The sequence below is a fragment of the Anomaloglossus baeobatrachus genome, chromosome 5, assembly GCF_048569485.1.
Source record: "Anomaloglossus baeobatrachus isolate aAnoBae1 chromosome 5, aAnoBae1.hap1, whole genome shotgun sequence".
Taxonomy (NCBI): Eukaryota; Metazoa; Chordata; class Amphibia; order Anura; family Aromobatidae; genus Anomaloglossus; species Anomaloglossus baeobatrachus.
The window spans coordinates 22,267,301-22,279,872 of record NC_134357.1 but is presented as its reverse complement, the minus strand read 5'-3'; the positions used below and the strand labels follow the sequence as shown (position 1 = coordinate 22,279,872).

The 12,572-nt window shown below is 40.1% G+C and overlaps 2 protein-coding genes across 2 annotated transcripts in view; one reads left to right on the top strand and one right to left on the bottom strand.

Annotated features, from left to right (window-relative positions):
- The window catches only part of LOC142312583 (transient receptor potential cation channel subfamily V member 5-like), a 67,725-nt gene that overhangs the window by 20,459 nt on the left and 34,694 nt on the right, over nucleotides 1-12,572 (bottom strand). Inside the window, exons 4-5 of the mRNA XM_075351572.1 lie at nucleotides 3,366-3,463; nucleotides 1,388-1,510 (exon numbers count right to left, since the gene is read on the bottom strand). Of these exons, the coding sequence (XP_075207687.1) occupies nucleotides 1,388-1,510; nucleotides 3,366-3,463 (221 nt within the window). The remainder of the gene's footprint in view (nucleotides 1-1,387; nucleotides 1,511-3,365; nucleotides 3,464-12,572) is intronic.
- LOC142313212 (uncharacterized) lies at nucleotides 5,510-10,238 on the top strand. The gene is made up of 3 exons (XM_075352194.1): nucleotides 5,510-6,263; nucleotides 6,352-6,512; nucleotides 8,764-10,238. Exons 1-2 carry the CDS (start codon nucleotides 5,550-5,552, stop codon nucleotides 6,367-6,369), a joined length of 732 nt encoding a protein of 243 aa, XP_075208309.1. The 5' UTR covers nucleotides 5,510-5,549; the 3' UTR covers nucleotides 6,370-6,512; nucleotides 8,764-10,238.

Genomic DNA, 12,572 nt, shown 5'->3' with positions numbered 1-12,572 from the left:
TTTTGTATCTAAGGTATCACCAATTGGGATGTATATCGGAGCCATCTATGGAGGCAGTCGAAGGGCTCCTCTGCCTTTATGGACGGTTTTGAAGCAAATGTTTATCTGTTTAATAAGGTCATGTATATCAGGTGTAATTTCTTAACCAATTACCTTTGACCTATACTTCCTTCCTTCCATCTAATTTCCTTTATTGATGAATTTTATGCAATGTGATGGGTCAAATTAAGAATTGGCTATGAGTTGGGGGTTGGTGGAAGGAGTGATATTACTGCTAATGGATTTGAATATATGTTTGCATGTTTATATCACTGATAATATCTATCTATATGGACTACCTAATTGTGATGCCATTTGGTGTTGTGCGTCTATGGGTGAATTTTAGCAAAAACTAATAAAAAGGTTATTTTTAATAATATTTTGGGGTATTTTTGGATAAAAAAAATACCCAACAATGTGGTAAAATGGATTTAATTTCATAACATAATATATCCAGGACATTTCCCAATTGCCAACCACTCTTTAAAGCAGGTGGTTCCTTTTCATCGGCATTCTATGAGTACCATCGGTATCTGAACTTGCTTTTGCATTGCCTGCTGTGAAATGAACGCTTGTCACTCTATAGACAGAGTAAGAACAGAGGGACAAAGACCCCGCCCCCCAACTTCCTGGTAGCGGGACAAAGACCCCACCCCCCATTTCCTGGTAGCAGGACAAAGACCCACCCCACCCCAACTTTCTGTAATCCTTCTCTTTGCGGTTACAGATTGATTACACTAAACAACAGGCAGTGAAAAGTAATTAATACAGAAGAGTCACATCTAGTGGCTGCACCTTGAGTGATTTTTCAGAGGTAAAAAGACAGCTTTTTATTTATTTATATAAAAAAGTGAGCTGCAAATAGTCTGTTTTTTACATTATCTGTAAAAAAGGAGACCAAGTGGCCTGAAACTATAACCATTTAACTATTGAAGGTCCATGACATCCTGAGGTTAGAGATTTAGCAATATGGGCCATTATTAAATCGATTGATATTTCTGAGAAAAACCACCTAATATAAAAAGGAGATCCAGACTATCGGCTATGATTTCCATGGTCTACGTGCCATGATGGTTGCCCCTCAGAGCCCAAATGACATTCACCTATAATGGACAATCCTTTTTAGTTAAAAGAATTCCCAGACGATAAACGAATATAGTTTCTAGGACCTCCGGTGAGCAACCACGATCTTCAGAAAACTAGATGTAAATGATCAATACAGAAAAAGGGAATGGAAGAGTTAACCAGATCCTTTTGAAAGGAATCTAGTGTTCATGTAATTTAAAGATGTGGTGGGTCTCGCAGTTATATCTATCACTTATTGTGGGTCCATTCTAAAAACTTCTACCTTTGTACAGCTCGGAGGTCATGGGCAGGTTCACAAGCTCAGGAGCATGTTGAAGTAGAACCTTCACGGACTCAAAATTATCATGTAGCACGGCCAAATGTAGAGCAGTTTCTCCAGCAGCTCCTAACAAGAAGATCATAATTGTTAGACATAGAATGTGGCACGAGTTATGGAGAGATCAAAAAAATATAACAGAGCCGGCTTTATAAAAAAGGTCGCGAGCTTGATATTCCTGGTACACTCCTAACAGATCATTCTTCAATTTTACTGAAAGTATTACAGGAATGACAATGCAAATAAAAAATAGCTAAGCTCAAAAATTTACTACAAATGGTCAGAATGATAAATAGATTTAAGAAAAAAAAAAAAAAAAAATCAATAATAGATCATAATACATAAAAGTAATAAAAAAGTAAACATTCACTCAGCTCTGATGAACCCAAGGAGCCCACGGTTGTGTCCATCTCCATCCGAGATTTCTTGGAGAGCAGATTCTGGACACTATCATACCAAATGAGCTTAACCTCCAATGTCGGAACTTCCCTTATATACCTCTTTTGTTTACAGTTTAAAAAGTATAAAAAAAAAAGAAAAAAAAAAAAAAAAAAAGCAACAATAATCACCAGGTTCATAAAGTTGAGCCCTCATCTGATTATATTGGTTTTGTAATTTCTTTCTTATCTGATAAAGAATAGGGGGTAGAACCAGCCGGTCCTGTCTAGCTCTATTTAAAGTTGGGATTCAGACAGGTCTTCCTGGTCCTCCCAAACTGGCTGGTTCTTAAAACTGGGGAGAATCAGATCTCAGACTCGATAACGAGGCAGCAGTGGCCAACTGGTTTCCCACAGTTGATTCAGTACTCAAAACAACAATCAAAATCTCAGTTACTCAATATCCTTGTGCTGGCACCTGTGGTTGTACAGTATGAGATTGGTGGGCTACAATGAAGGGCAGGGCGAGCCTGTGAGATTAGGCAGGGCGAGCCTGTGAGATTAGGCAGGGCGAGCCTGTGAGATTAGGCAGGGCAAGGCGAGCCTGTGAGATTAGGCAGGGCAAGGCGAGCCTGTGAGATTAGGCAGGGCAAGGCGAGCCTGTGAGATTAGGCAGGGCAGGGCGAGCCTGTGAGATTAGGCAGGGCAGGGCGAGCCTATGAGATTGGGCAGGGCAGGGCGAGCCTGTGAGATTAGGCAGGGCAGGGCGAGCCTGTGAGATTAGGCAGGGCAGGGCGAGCCTGTGAGATTGGGCAGGGCAGGGCGAGCCTGTGAGATTGGGCAGGGCAGGGCGAGCCTGTGAGATAGGGCAGGGCAGGGCGAGCCTGTGAGATAGGGCAGGGCAGGGCGAGCCTGTGAGATAGGGCAGGGCAGGGCGAGCCTGTGAGATAGGGCAGGGCAGGGCGAGCCTGTGAGATAGGGCAGGCGGTGGCAGTCTTTACAAGGGATGCTAGTAGAGGAGTTATCTGGAGACAAAGTATGTGGGAATGATTGGGGTAATGACATTTCCATGGAACTTTTGAGCAAAGTTACAGGAAATATCCATTCTTGCCCTCTCTGTGGGGGTGCTCATTTGTGCTCAAAATCAAACTACACTTTTTAACCATATAACGTGAAATCTCTGGCGCCATTTATGTTACCAATCTCAATCTATCAAAGGGATGGTGTGACACTTCATATAATCAGGGCTGGGGAGGTCCATCACCTTCTAAAGTCAACTGCACGACGCCCTGGCTGCTCTTAATCCGCCTCCGGTATCAGCCCTTACATTTTACATGTACGATTATCTGATCAATTTCTGTTCAGTTGAAATAATACTTTTGTAACTTAGTGCATAATAAAAGGGTCAAACAATCTGAATGCAAAAAAAAAATAAAAAATTATATATTTGTAAATCCCAATTCTTGTAGCATGGTAAACAGCCAGACACACGCACCATTAATAGAAACATGTTCAGTAAGGTATGAGATGAACGCCACCGGTCTCACCTGTCTGTTGGGCATTAATAGCTTTACAGGACAAAAGCTTCTTAAGAGCTCGAACACGATTCCTCTGTGCACAGAACAAGAGCGGCAACTCCTGAATCCTGCAATACAAACAGTGCGGAGTTATAGATCTGCCGACCAGCATTGTGTAGATAGAGGGGTGCTGCCATTCATAAATGAGCTCATTTCCAATAAAACTACTATAATACTGCCCCTATGTACAAGAATATAACTACTATAACACTGCTCCTATGTACAAGAATATAACTACTATAATACTGCTCCTATGTACAAGAATATAACTACTATAATACTGCCCCTATGTACAAGAATATAACTACTATAATACTGCCCCCTATGTACAAGAATATAACTACTATAATACTGCCCCTATGTACAAGAATATAACTACTATAATACTGCTCCTATGTACAAGAATATAACTACTATAATACTGCTCCCTATGTACAAGAATATAATTACTATAATACTGCCCCTATGTACAAGAATATAACTACTATAATACTGCTCCTATGTACAAGAATATAACTACTATAATACTGCCTCCTATGTACAAGAATGGAGTGTGCTGTTTCTACATGTCCTGGGAAGGTTTCGTGTGATGACCGTTGATGTCTAGGGGAAGGAGCTACTCTTTCAAGTCGTCCGACAGGATCATTATATATTATATGAACAAGTGTTATGGAGTAGTGTTCTCTTTAATTATTTTGTATTGACTGTATGTTATAATGGGGTGTTTTCTCTAGAATTTGTAAATCCATTTATGACTGTATAATAATATGATCTCCTCCTATGTAAAGACGTGCCCTTGACTGTATAGGTCTCTATCATATTGATTGTATGTTATAATGGGGTGTTTTTTGTAAAATTATATATCTTTGCATAATAATATGGTTCCCTTCTATTTAATGATGTGCCTTTTTGCAGTCGATTGCATAGTTTTTCTGACAATAAGTTTTTTGAATGATCGAAATCTTCCTGTCCTGTTGTGTGTATTATTTTCTAAGTATCACAGATTACCCAGTGCGCATGACTCCTACTGCTGCCGACTGACCGTCACACATCGCGTCAGATAGCGTGCTGTGGTTGCCATGACTCACCACCGTGTGGGTCATGACGTCACGGTCACGTGATCGCGATCCGTGGGAGGTCTCTTTTCAAGCGTCCGTAGCAACTGCAGTCATGCGCCGCTAATGGGATTAGTCTGTTTCCTGGTGTGACGTTTGAATGCAATCAGGTTTTGGCACCTCTTATTGGTTATCTGATGTTTATAATCTGCTCGCCCCTCACCTCTGACACGCTCCTTGAGAAAGCTGTTTGTGAAACACGTGTCGGAGTGCGAGGGTCACGGCAGGATACTTCCCAGTCAGGTGATGTAATATTATGATATTATCATGTATTTTGTCAGCCTAATTACACTAATTTCTAGTTGATTTTTGGACTTGCATGGTCTGTGCGGTCGTTATCATAGATGGTTTGTTGCTGCACATTGTATGTTTCTAAGTGTCATGAATTCTATGTAATCTGTGAGCCTGAGCAGGCTCTGCTGACACCACCTTGTGCGTTCATTAATTTATACTGCATTCAATGGAATTGATTCGTGCTTAGGGAACCTCCATACTCTTTTATTTATTTATTCTTATGAGTACAGATTATTCATGGAGGAACCCTGCATGAAAAAATCTATGCACTGCAGATGAAAAAACGCAGGTGGAACCGCAGAGTCTGCTCTTGGTCCATATGGCATATGATACTTGTCTTAAATTATATATGTGGAGATTTGTGCAGCAATGAATATGGTATACTGGTATTAATAATTGGTATAATCACTAGATTCATTTAATATTTGGTTTTTGGCTGTAATTAGCTATACATTTACCTGCCTGGGTGTAAATATCCCAGTTACTAATATAGGGATCTAATTATGTGCCTGTCCGTGCCTCTCTTTTATACGGTACCTTTTTTGCTAAAATATTTTAAAAAAATATGTTTAAATAAAGATTGATTTTATTGAAAAATGGCGTTACTCCTTAATTTGGTCATCTAGGGATGTCCAATAAATGTGTATAAATCATGTATCTCGGAGTGCTAGTAGGTAACTTATAGGACATGAGGTTGTTAATTGTATATTTTTGCTGTTTTTTGAACAGTTGGTCCCATTCCACAATGGATTTCAAAGCCAGGGAAACCAGCTGGCTGTCCAAAGCCTCTACTATATTTAGCAAGGGTACCGGTGTGATTTTACCCCAGTCATCATGCAAAGATAGTATCAAGAGATACAGGAATGTTTTACATAAAAAAACAAAAATTTGGTGGACAAGTAACTCCCTTGAGCGATATTGTGAGCAAGAAATCATCCCCCGGGGTCTTAGGATTCATTTATATCCTAGCTTTGATCTGGAGCAGGAAGATTTGATCCTAAGATGGCAGAAGGCTGCTGCAAAATGTTCGTTTGAATTTATGAAAATTATAAACGAAAAGAATAAAATTACCTTGCTTAAATTAGAGGAGGAGATAAAGGAACTTGAGGAGGGCCTTCAAAAAGATCTATCTAAGGATGACCTACAAGAACTTTTTGCGAGCCTGGATAAGGATTTTGAACGGTGGGAGAAGGAGATCAGCACTGATAAATTGAAAAAATATCAGCGCGATATCCAAGATTTTGAGAGTAAAAAAATTTATAAATGGCAGATAAAGAAGGAATCCAAGATGGCTACTTCCAGATTTGCCTCTAATCAATCGTTGAATTCTGCATCTGAGAGCAATGTGTCTACAAGCGGCTCAGAAGGTCCCAGAGATCCCTCATATAATGGATACAGAGGGAAACGTAAAGGATATGATATCTTCAATCCGAGGGACAAACGTAAGGATGGGCCGCAGGTAATTAATCTTTCTCAACACATGCTCTCAGATGTACAAATTTCTTTATTAGAAAAGGGATTAACTTTTTCCCCTTCTAATCCCCTAGACGCGTTCACAGCGGTGAAAGATATTCACCTTTTTTCAAGAAAAATCCTGCTTAAAAAATTGCATCATAAGACTCAAGCTTCTGATATCTTCACCACTAGGGAGGAGCAAGAGGCACTTTCAATTTTACAATCTTTGGAGGAGGAGAGCTCAGAGAATGAGGTTGGTAATTTCCCGTTACAGCTTATGAATAAATCTAAAAAATTCCCAAGCTTGAGTATTTGTCCGGCCTTAGAGGTGTTTACGAAAATGGTCTCTCAAGAAATTGAAGAGTTGGCCGCCTTACCTTCACCAGCCCGGAATCTTACTAAAGATGAGTGGGCTGGTTTGAAAGAGTTACAATCCTGGCGGGATGTCATTATCAAGCCAGCTGATAAAGGCGGCAACCTTGTTATTTGGCCGTGTGACAAGTATGAAGAGCAGGCTAACAAATTGTTGGGAGATACTAAATGTTACCGGAAATTACCATATAATCCCACCTCTACTTTTCATAGCTCTTTAGTTGTGATCTTAGAACAAGCATATGACAAGGGAATTATTCCCAAAAAATTCCTTGATACTGTTAAGAAACTTCATCCACGTCTCCCGGCTTTGTACCTGATTCCAAAAATTCACAAGGATCCAATTAATCCCCCTGGCAGACCCATAATATCTGGGAATGGTAGCCTCATTGAATTGGTGTGTCAAGTAATTGACTATTATTTGAAGCCGTTGGTATGTGAGTTACCATCTTACATTCAGGATACCACGGCAGCGCTCAGACGTCTGGATGGGATTCACCTGGAGGATAATATGATGATGGTGTCTGCTGACATTGAATCTCTATATACCTCCATTAGGCATCCGGATGGTCTGAGGGCTGTCTCTTGGTACCTTGAGTCTAGTAATATTGCACGTCCCACGGCGGACTTGATTTTAGTCTTACTTGAGTATATACTGACACATAACATCTTCATATTCAATGGAAAGGTGTATCTACAAACCCAGGGTACTGCCATGGGTGCCTGCTGTGCACCATCCTACGCCAACCCTTTTTTTGGGGGCGTGGGAGCGGCAGATTTTTGTGAGTGACAACAATCTATGTACTCATCAGGTTTTGAATTGGATCAGGTATATAGATGATGTGTGGTTTATTTGGGAGGGTGATGTGGTTGGTTTACAGGAATTCATGCAGAGTTTGAATCAAAACAATCTAAATATCAAACTCACATTTGAGTATGGCCGTGAAATCAATTTTTTGGATTTGAAAATTGTGGCATCATCGGACGGTTTGTTGTCCACTCAGATCTTCCGTAAACCAACCGCCACTAATTCCTTACTACTGGCATCATCTGCACACCCTAAAAATACCATCAAGGGGATTCCTGTCGGCCAGTTCCTCAGGGTTAGGAGAATTTGCTCCGATGATTCAAGTTTTATGACTCACTCTGAGGAGCTGGCCCATAGATTTGAATCAAGAGGTTATAGTCGGAGGACAATAAGGCATGGTTTTAGGAGAGCAGTGGGGTCGTCCAGAAACTCTCTCCTTTTTTCCAACACGGTGAAAACAACAAATAATGACCAGACAGTGCGTCTTATTACCACTTACAATAATAAGTGGGATAAAATGAGGACAGTAGTCCAGAAACATTGGAACATTTTACTGACGGATCCGGTTCTAAAAAGAATTCTCCCATCACGACCATCTATTGTGGCTAAACGTGGTAAAAACCTGAGGGACATGCTTGTTCATAGTAACTATGAACCATTTCAAACAAGCATGTCCAGCCAACCATTGCCAGTTGGTTTTTTCCCATGTGGCCTTTGCAAGGCGTGTGCCAATCTTGTTAAGTCCAAGAAGTTTCACAATTTTGATGGATCACGTGAGTTCGATATTAGACATCGGATCACGTGTTCCTCAAAAGGTGTGATTTACAGGATTGAATGCCCATGCAAAAGGGTATATATTGGACTTACCACGAGGGAGTTGAAAATTAGAATTCGTGAGCACTGTCTGGACATTGAGAAAGCTAAAAGCATCACCGATGAAAATTTGTTAAAAACCATTCCAAGACATTATAAAAAGTATCATGGATGTAATTCCTCCTTGTTGAAAGCGAAAGGTATTGATTTAGTGTCTCTCGGTACCAGAGGGGGGGATCTTGGTAAGCTTCTTGCCCAGGTTGAAAGTAAGTGGATTTATAGGCTGGGAACCTTGACTCCTAATGGGCTGAACGAAAATATGGGATTTTCAGCCTTCCTGTAATCAACCTGTTTGTATCCAAAAAAGAGGGAGGTTTTCTGAGGTGTTTGTTCTCATGATATTTTGTAGTTTCTTGTGTCTCTTGTATCCTTCGCGTATGGATGCCTGGGTTTTAGTTAGATGTGTTTGGTGGGTTTTGTTTTTTATTATTTTAATCGTTTATTTTTTTAGTTCATTTAGGTCACCATATATTCGGGTTAATTTCACCAATGGAGTGTGCTGTTTCTACATGTCCTGGGAAGGTTTCGTGTGATGACCGTTGATGTCTAGGGGAAGGAGCTACTCTTTCAAGTCGTCCGACAGGATCATTATATATTATATGAACAAGTGTTATGGAGTAGTGTTCTCTTTAATTATTTTGTATTGACTGTATGTTATAATGGGGTGTTTTCTCTAGAATTTGTAAATCCATTTATGACTGTATAATAATATGATCTCCTCCTATGTAAAGACGTGCCCTTGACTGTATAGGTCTCTATCATATTGATTGTATGTTATAATGGGGTGTTTTTTGTAAAATTATATATCTTTGCATAATAATATGGTTCCCTTCTATTTAATGATGTGCCTTTTTGCAGTCGATTGCATAGTTTTTCTGACAATAAGTTTTTTGAATGATCGAAATCTTCCTGTCCTGTTGTGTGTATTATTTTCTAAGTATCACAGATTACCCAGTGCGCATGACTCCTACTGCTGCCGACTGACCGTCACACATCGCGTCAGATAGCGTGCTGTGGTTGCCATGACTCACCACCGTGTGGGTCATGACGTCACGGTCACGTGATCGCGATCCGTGGGAGGTCTCTTTTCAAGCGTCCGTAGCAACTGCAGTCATGCGCCGCTAATGGGATTAGTCTGTTTCCTGGTGTGACGTTTGAATGCAATCAGGTTTTGGCACCTCTTATTGGTTATCTGATGTTTATAATCTGCTCGCCCCTCACCTCTGACACGCTCCTTGAGAAAGCTGTTTGTGAAACACGTGTCGGAGTGCGAGGGTCACGGCAGGATACTTCCCAGTCAGGTGATGTAATATTATGATATTATCATGTATTTTGTCAGCCTAATTACACTAATTTCTAGTTGATTTTTGGACTTGCATGGTCTGTGCGGTCGTTATCATAGATGGTTTGTTGCTGCACATTGTATGTTTCTAAGTGTCATGAATTCTATGTAATCTGTGAGCCTGAGCAGGCTCTGCTGACACCACCTTGTGCGTTCATTAATTTATACTGCATTCAATGGAATTGATTCGTGCTTAGGGAACCTCCATACTCTTTTATTTATTTATTCTTATGAGTACAGATTATTCATGGAGGAACCCTGCATGAAAAAATCTATGCACTGCAGATGAAAAAACGCAGGTGGAACCGCAGAGTCTGCTCTTGGTCCATATGGCATATGATACTTGTCTTAAATTATATATGTGGAGATTTGTGCAGCAATGAATATGGTATACTGGTATTAATAATTGGTATAATCACTAGATTCATTTAATATTTGGTTTTTGGCTGTAATTAGCTATACATTTACCTGCCTGGGTGTAAATATCCCAGTTACTAATATAGGGATCTAATTATGTGCCTGTCCGTGCCTCTCTTTTATACGGTACCTTTTTTGCTAAAATATTTTAAAAAAATATGTTTAAATAAAGATTGATTTTATTGAAAAATGGCGTTACTCCTTAATTTGGTCATCTAGGGATGTCCAATAAATGTGTATAAATACTATAATACTGCTCCCTATATACAAGAATATAACTACTATAATACTGCCCCCTATGTACAAGAATATAACTACTATAATACTGCACCTATGTACAAGAATATAACTACTATAATACTGCTCCTATGTACAAGAATATAACTACTATAATACTGCTCCCTATATACAAGAATATAACTACTATAATACTGCTCCCTATATACAAGAATATAACTACTATAACACTGCCTCTATGTACAAGAAGATAACTACTATAATACTGCCACTATGTACAAGAATATAACTACTATAATACTGCCACTGTGTACAAGAAGATAACTACTATAACACTGCTCCTATGTACAAAAATATAACTACTATAATACTGCTCCCTATATACAAGAATATAACTACTATAATACTGCTCCTATGTACAAGAATATAACTACTATAATACTGCTCCTATGTACAAGAATATAACTACTATAATACTGCTCCTATGTACAAGAATTTAACTACTATAATACTGCTCCTATGTACAAGAATTTAACTACTATAATACTGCCCCTATGTACAAGAATATAACTACTATAACACTGCCCCTATGTACAAGAATATAACTACTATAATACTGCTCCCTATATACAAGAATATAACTACTATAATACTGCTCCTATGTACAAGAATATAACTACTATAATACTGCCCCCCTATGTACAAGAATATAACTACTATAATACTGCTCCTATGTACAGGAATATAACTACTATAATACTGCTCCTATGTACAAGAATATAACTACTATAATACTGCCTCCTATGTACAAGAATATAACTACTATAATACTGCCCCTATGTACAAGAATATAACTACTATAATACTGCCCCTATATACAAGAATATAACTACTATAATACTGCTATCTTTTGGGTCTCAATGGGCAGTAACACCTTAATTAGCTTCAAAATAACTACACATTTAAATTTTGTTTATGGCCCCCAACATAGTTGGAATGAGGAAAGAACTGCCAGAAATGTAGTGAAGATTTTGCCTTGTATTAACATGACAGGATGTATAATTGTGAAATATATCAGACTGGACGGGTGTAATAAAAATAACCTCCTGTACCTGTAAGAGAGGTGGACTGCGGCTGCAGTGTTCCTGCCCCTGAAGACAAATATTGCGTCACTGTACTGTCGTGTGGTGTAATGTGAATAATGTCCTGTGGAGAGAATATGTGGTTATGTGACTAGTGATGATAATGTGTGGATTGTAATGTGTTCCTGTGATATGTAGTATTGATAATGTACATTTGGCGTAGCACAAGTCACCAGACAATAGGGTAAGCAGCAGTTAAGTGTTGGGACCAGCCCAGAATGGGAGTGGTCAGTTGATAGGGTGAGGGACAGTTCATCCTGGAAGAGTCGGTGATGACTTAGTGAGTGAAAAGTTATGGACCTGTAGTCTGTCGGTCGTGAAGGTCACATACATGGGTGCCTTGAGGTAGCAAAAGGAAAGAAAGGAGAAGAGATCTTAACATTCAGGGTCCACACAGACATGGAGGAGTGAAAACAATGCTGGAACGAGAGACTGATCCTGAAAGAGTGGCCCCAGACATGGGAGTCGGCGGATAGGAGCCCAACAGTTAAAATAAGTGTGTGTGTGTGTGTGTGTGTGTGTGTGTGTGTGTGTGTGTGTGTGTGTGTGTGTGTGTGTGTGTGCCATTGTTATTTTGTGTATTTGTGTGTGGGAAATGTTCATATGTATGTGCTGTCGGGTTCACTGTTTTCAGGCACCACTAGGTGTCACTGCTCCCTGGACCCTTAGCTTGGGATGGAGAACAGTGCTGAAGGAGGTAAAATCTGCCTAGCAACAGAGAGGTGACAGTTGGGATTGGTTAGCTAGGGACACTAAAGAAAGAAGAAGCTGTGCCTGAGGGAGGTATAGTGAGAGAAGTCAAGAGTAATTTGGCCGGACCCTCAGGGTCACCCCAGGAAGTCTGGAGCGAGTGGAAAGGGGAAACTCTTCAGTAGCCGGGTGCAGGAATAGGCCCGACCGAGCCTGAAGTTGTGGCCTTCATTCTAGTGGAATTTCTGGGAAGCAACTGACGCCAATAAGACCGGTCTAGGTGTGAGGTAACAGACCTGGGAGAACGGGTCGTCACAGAGACAGTGGTGAGGGAGCTCTGTCCGGTGCTGACTCACATCCCTGTGGGAGGGGACACGGATAGAGCCATGTGGGACGCCATTAATTTACTAGCTGCCACTGAGGTGTTGCTGG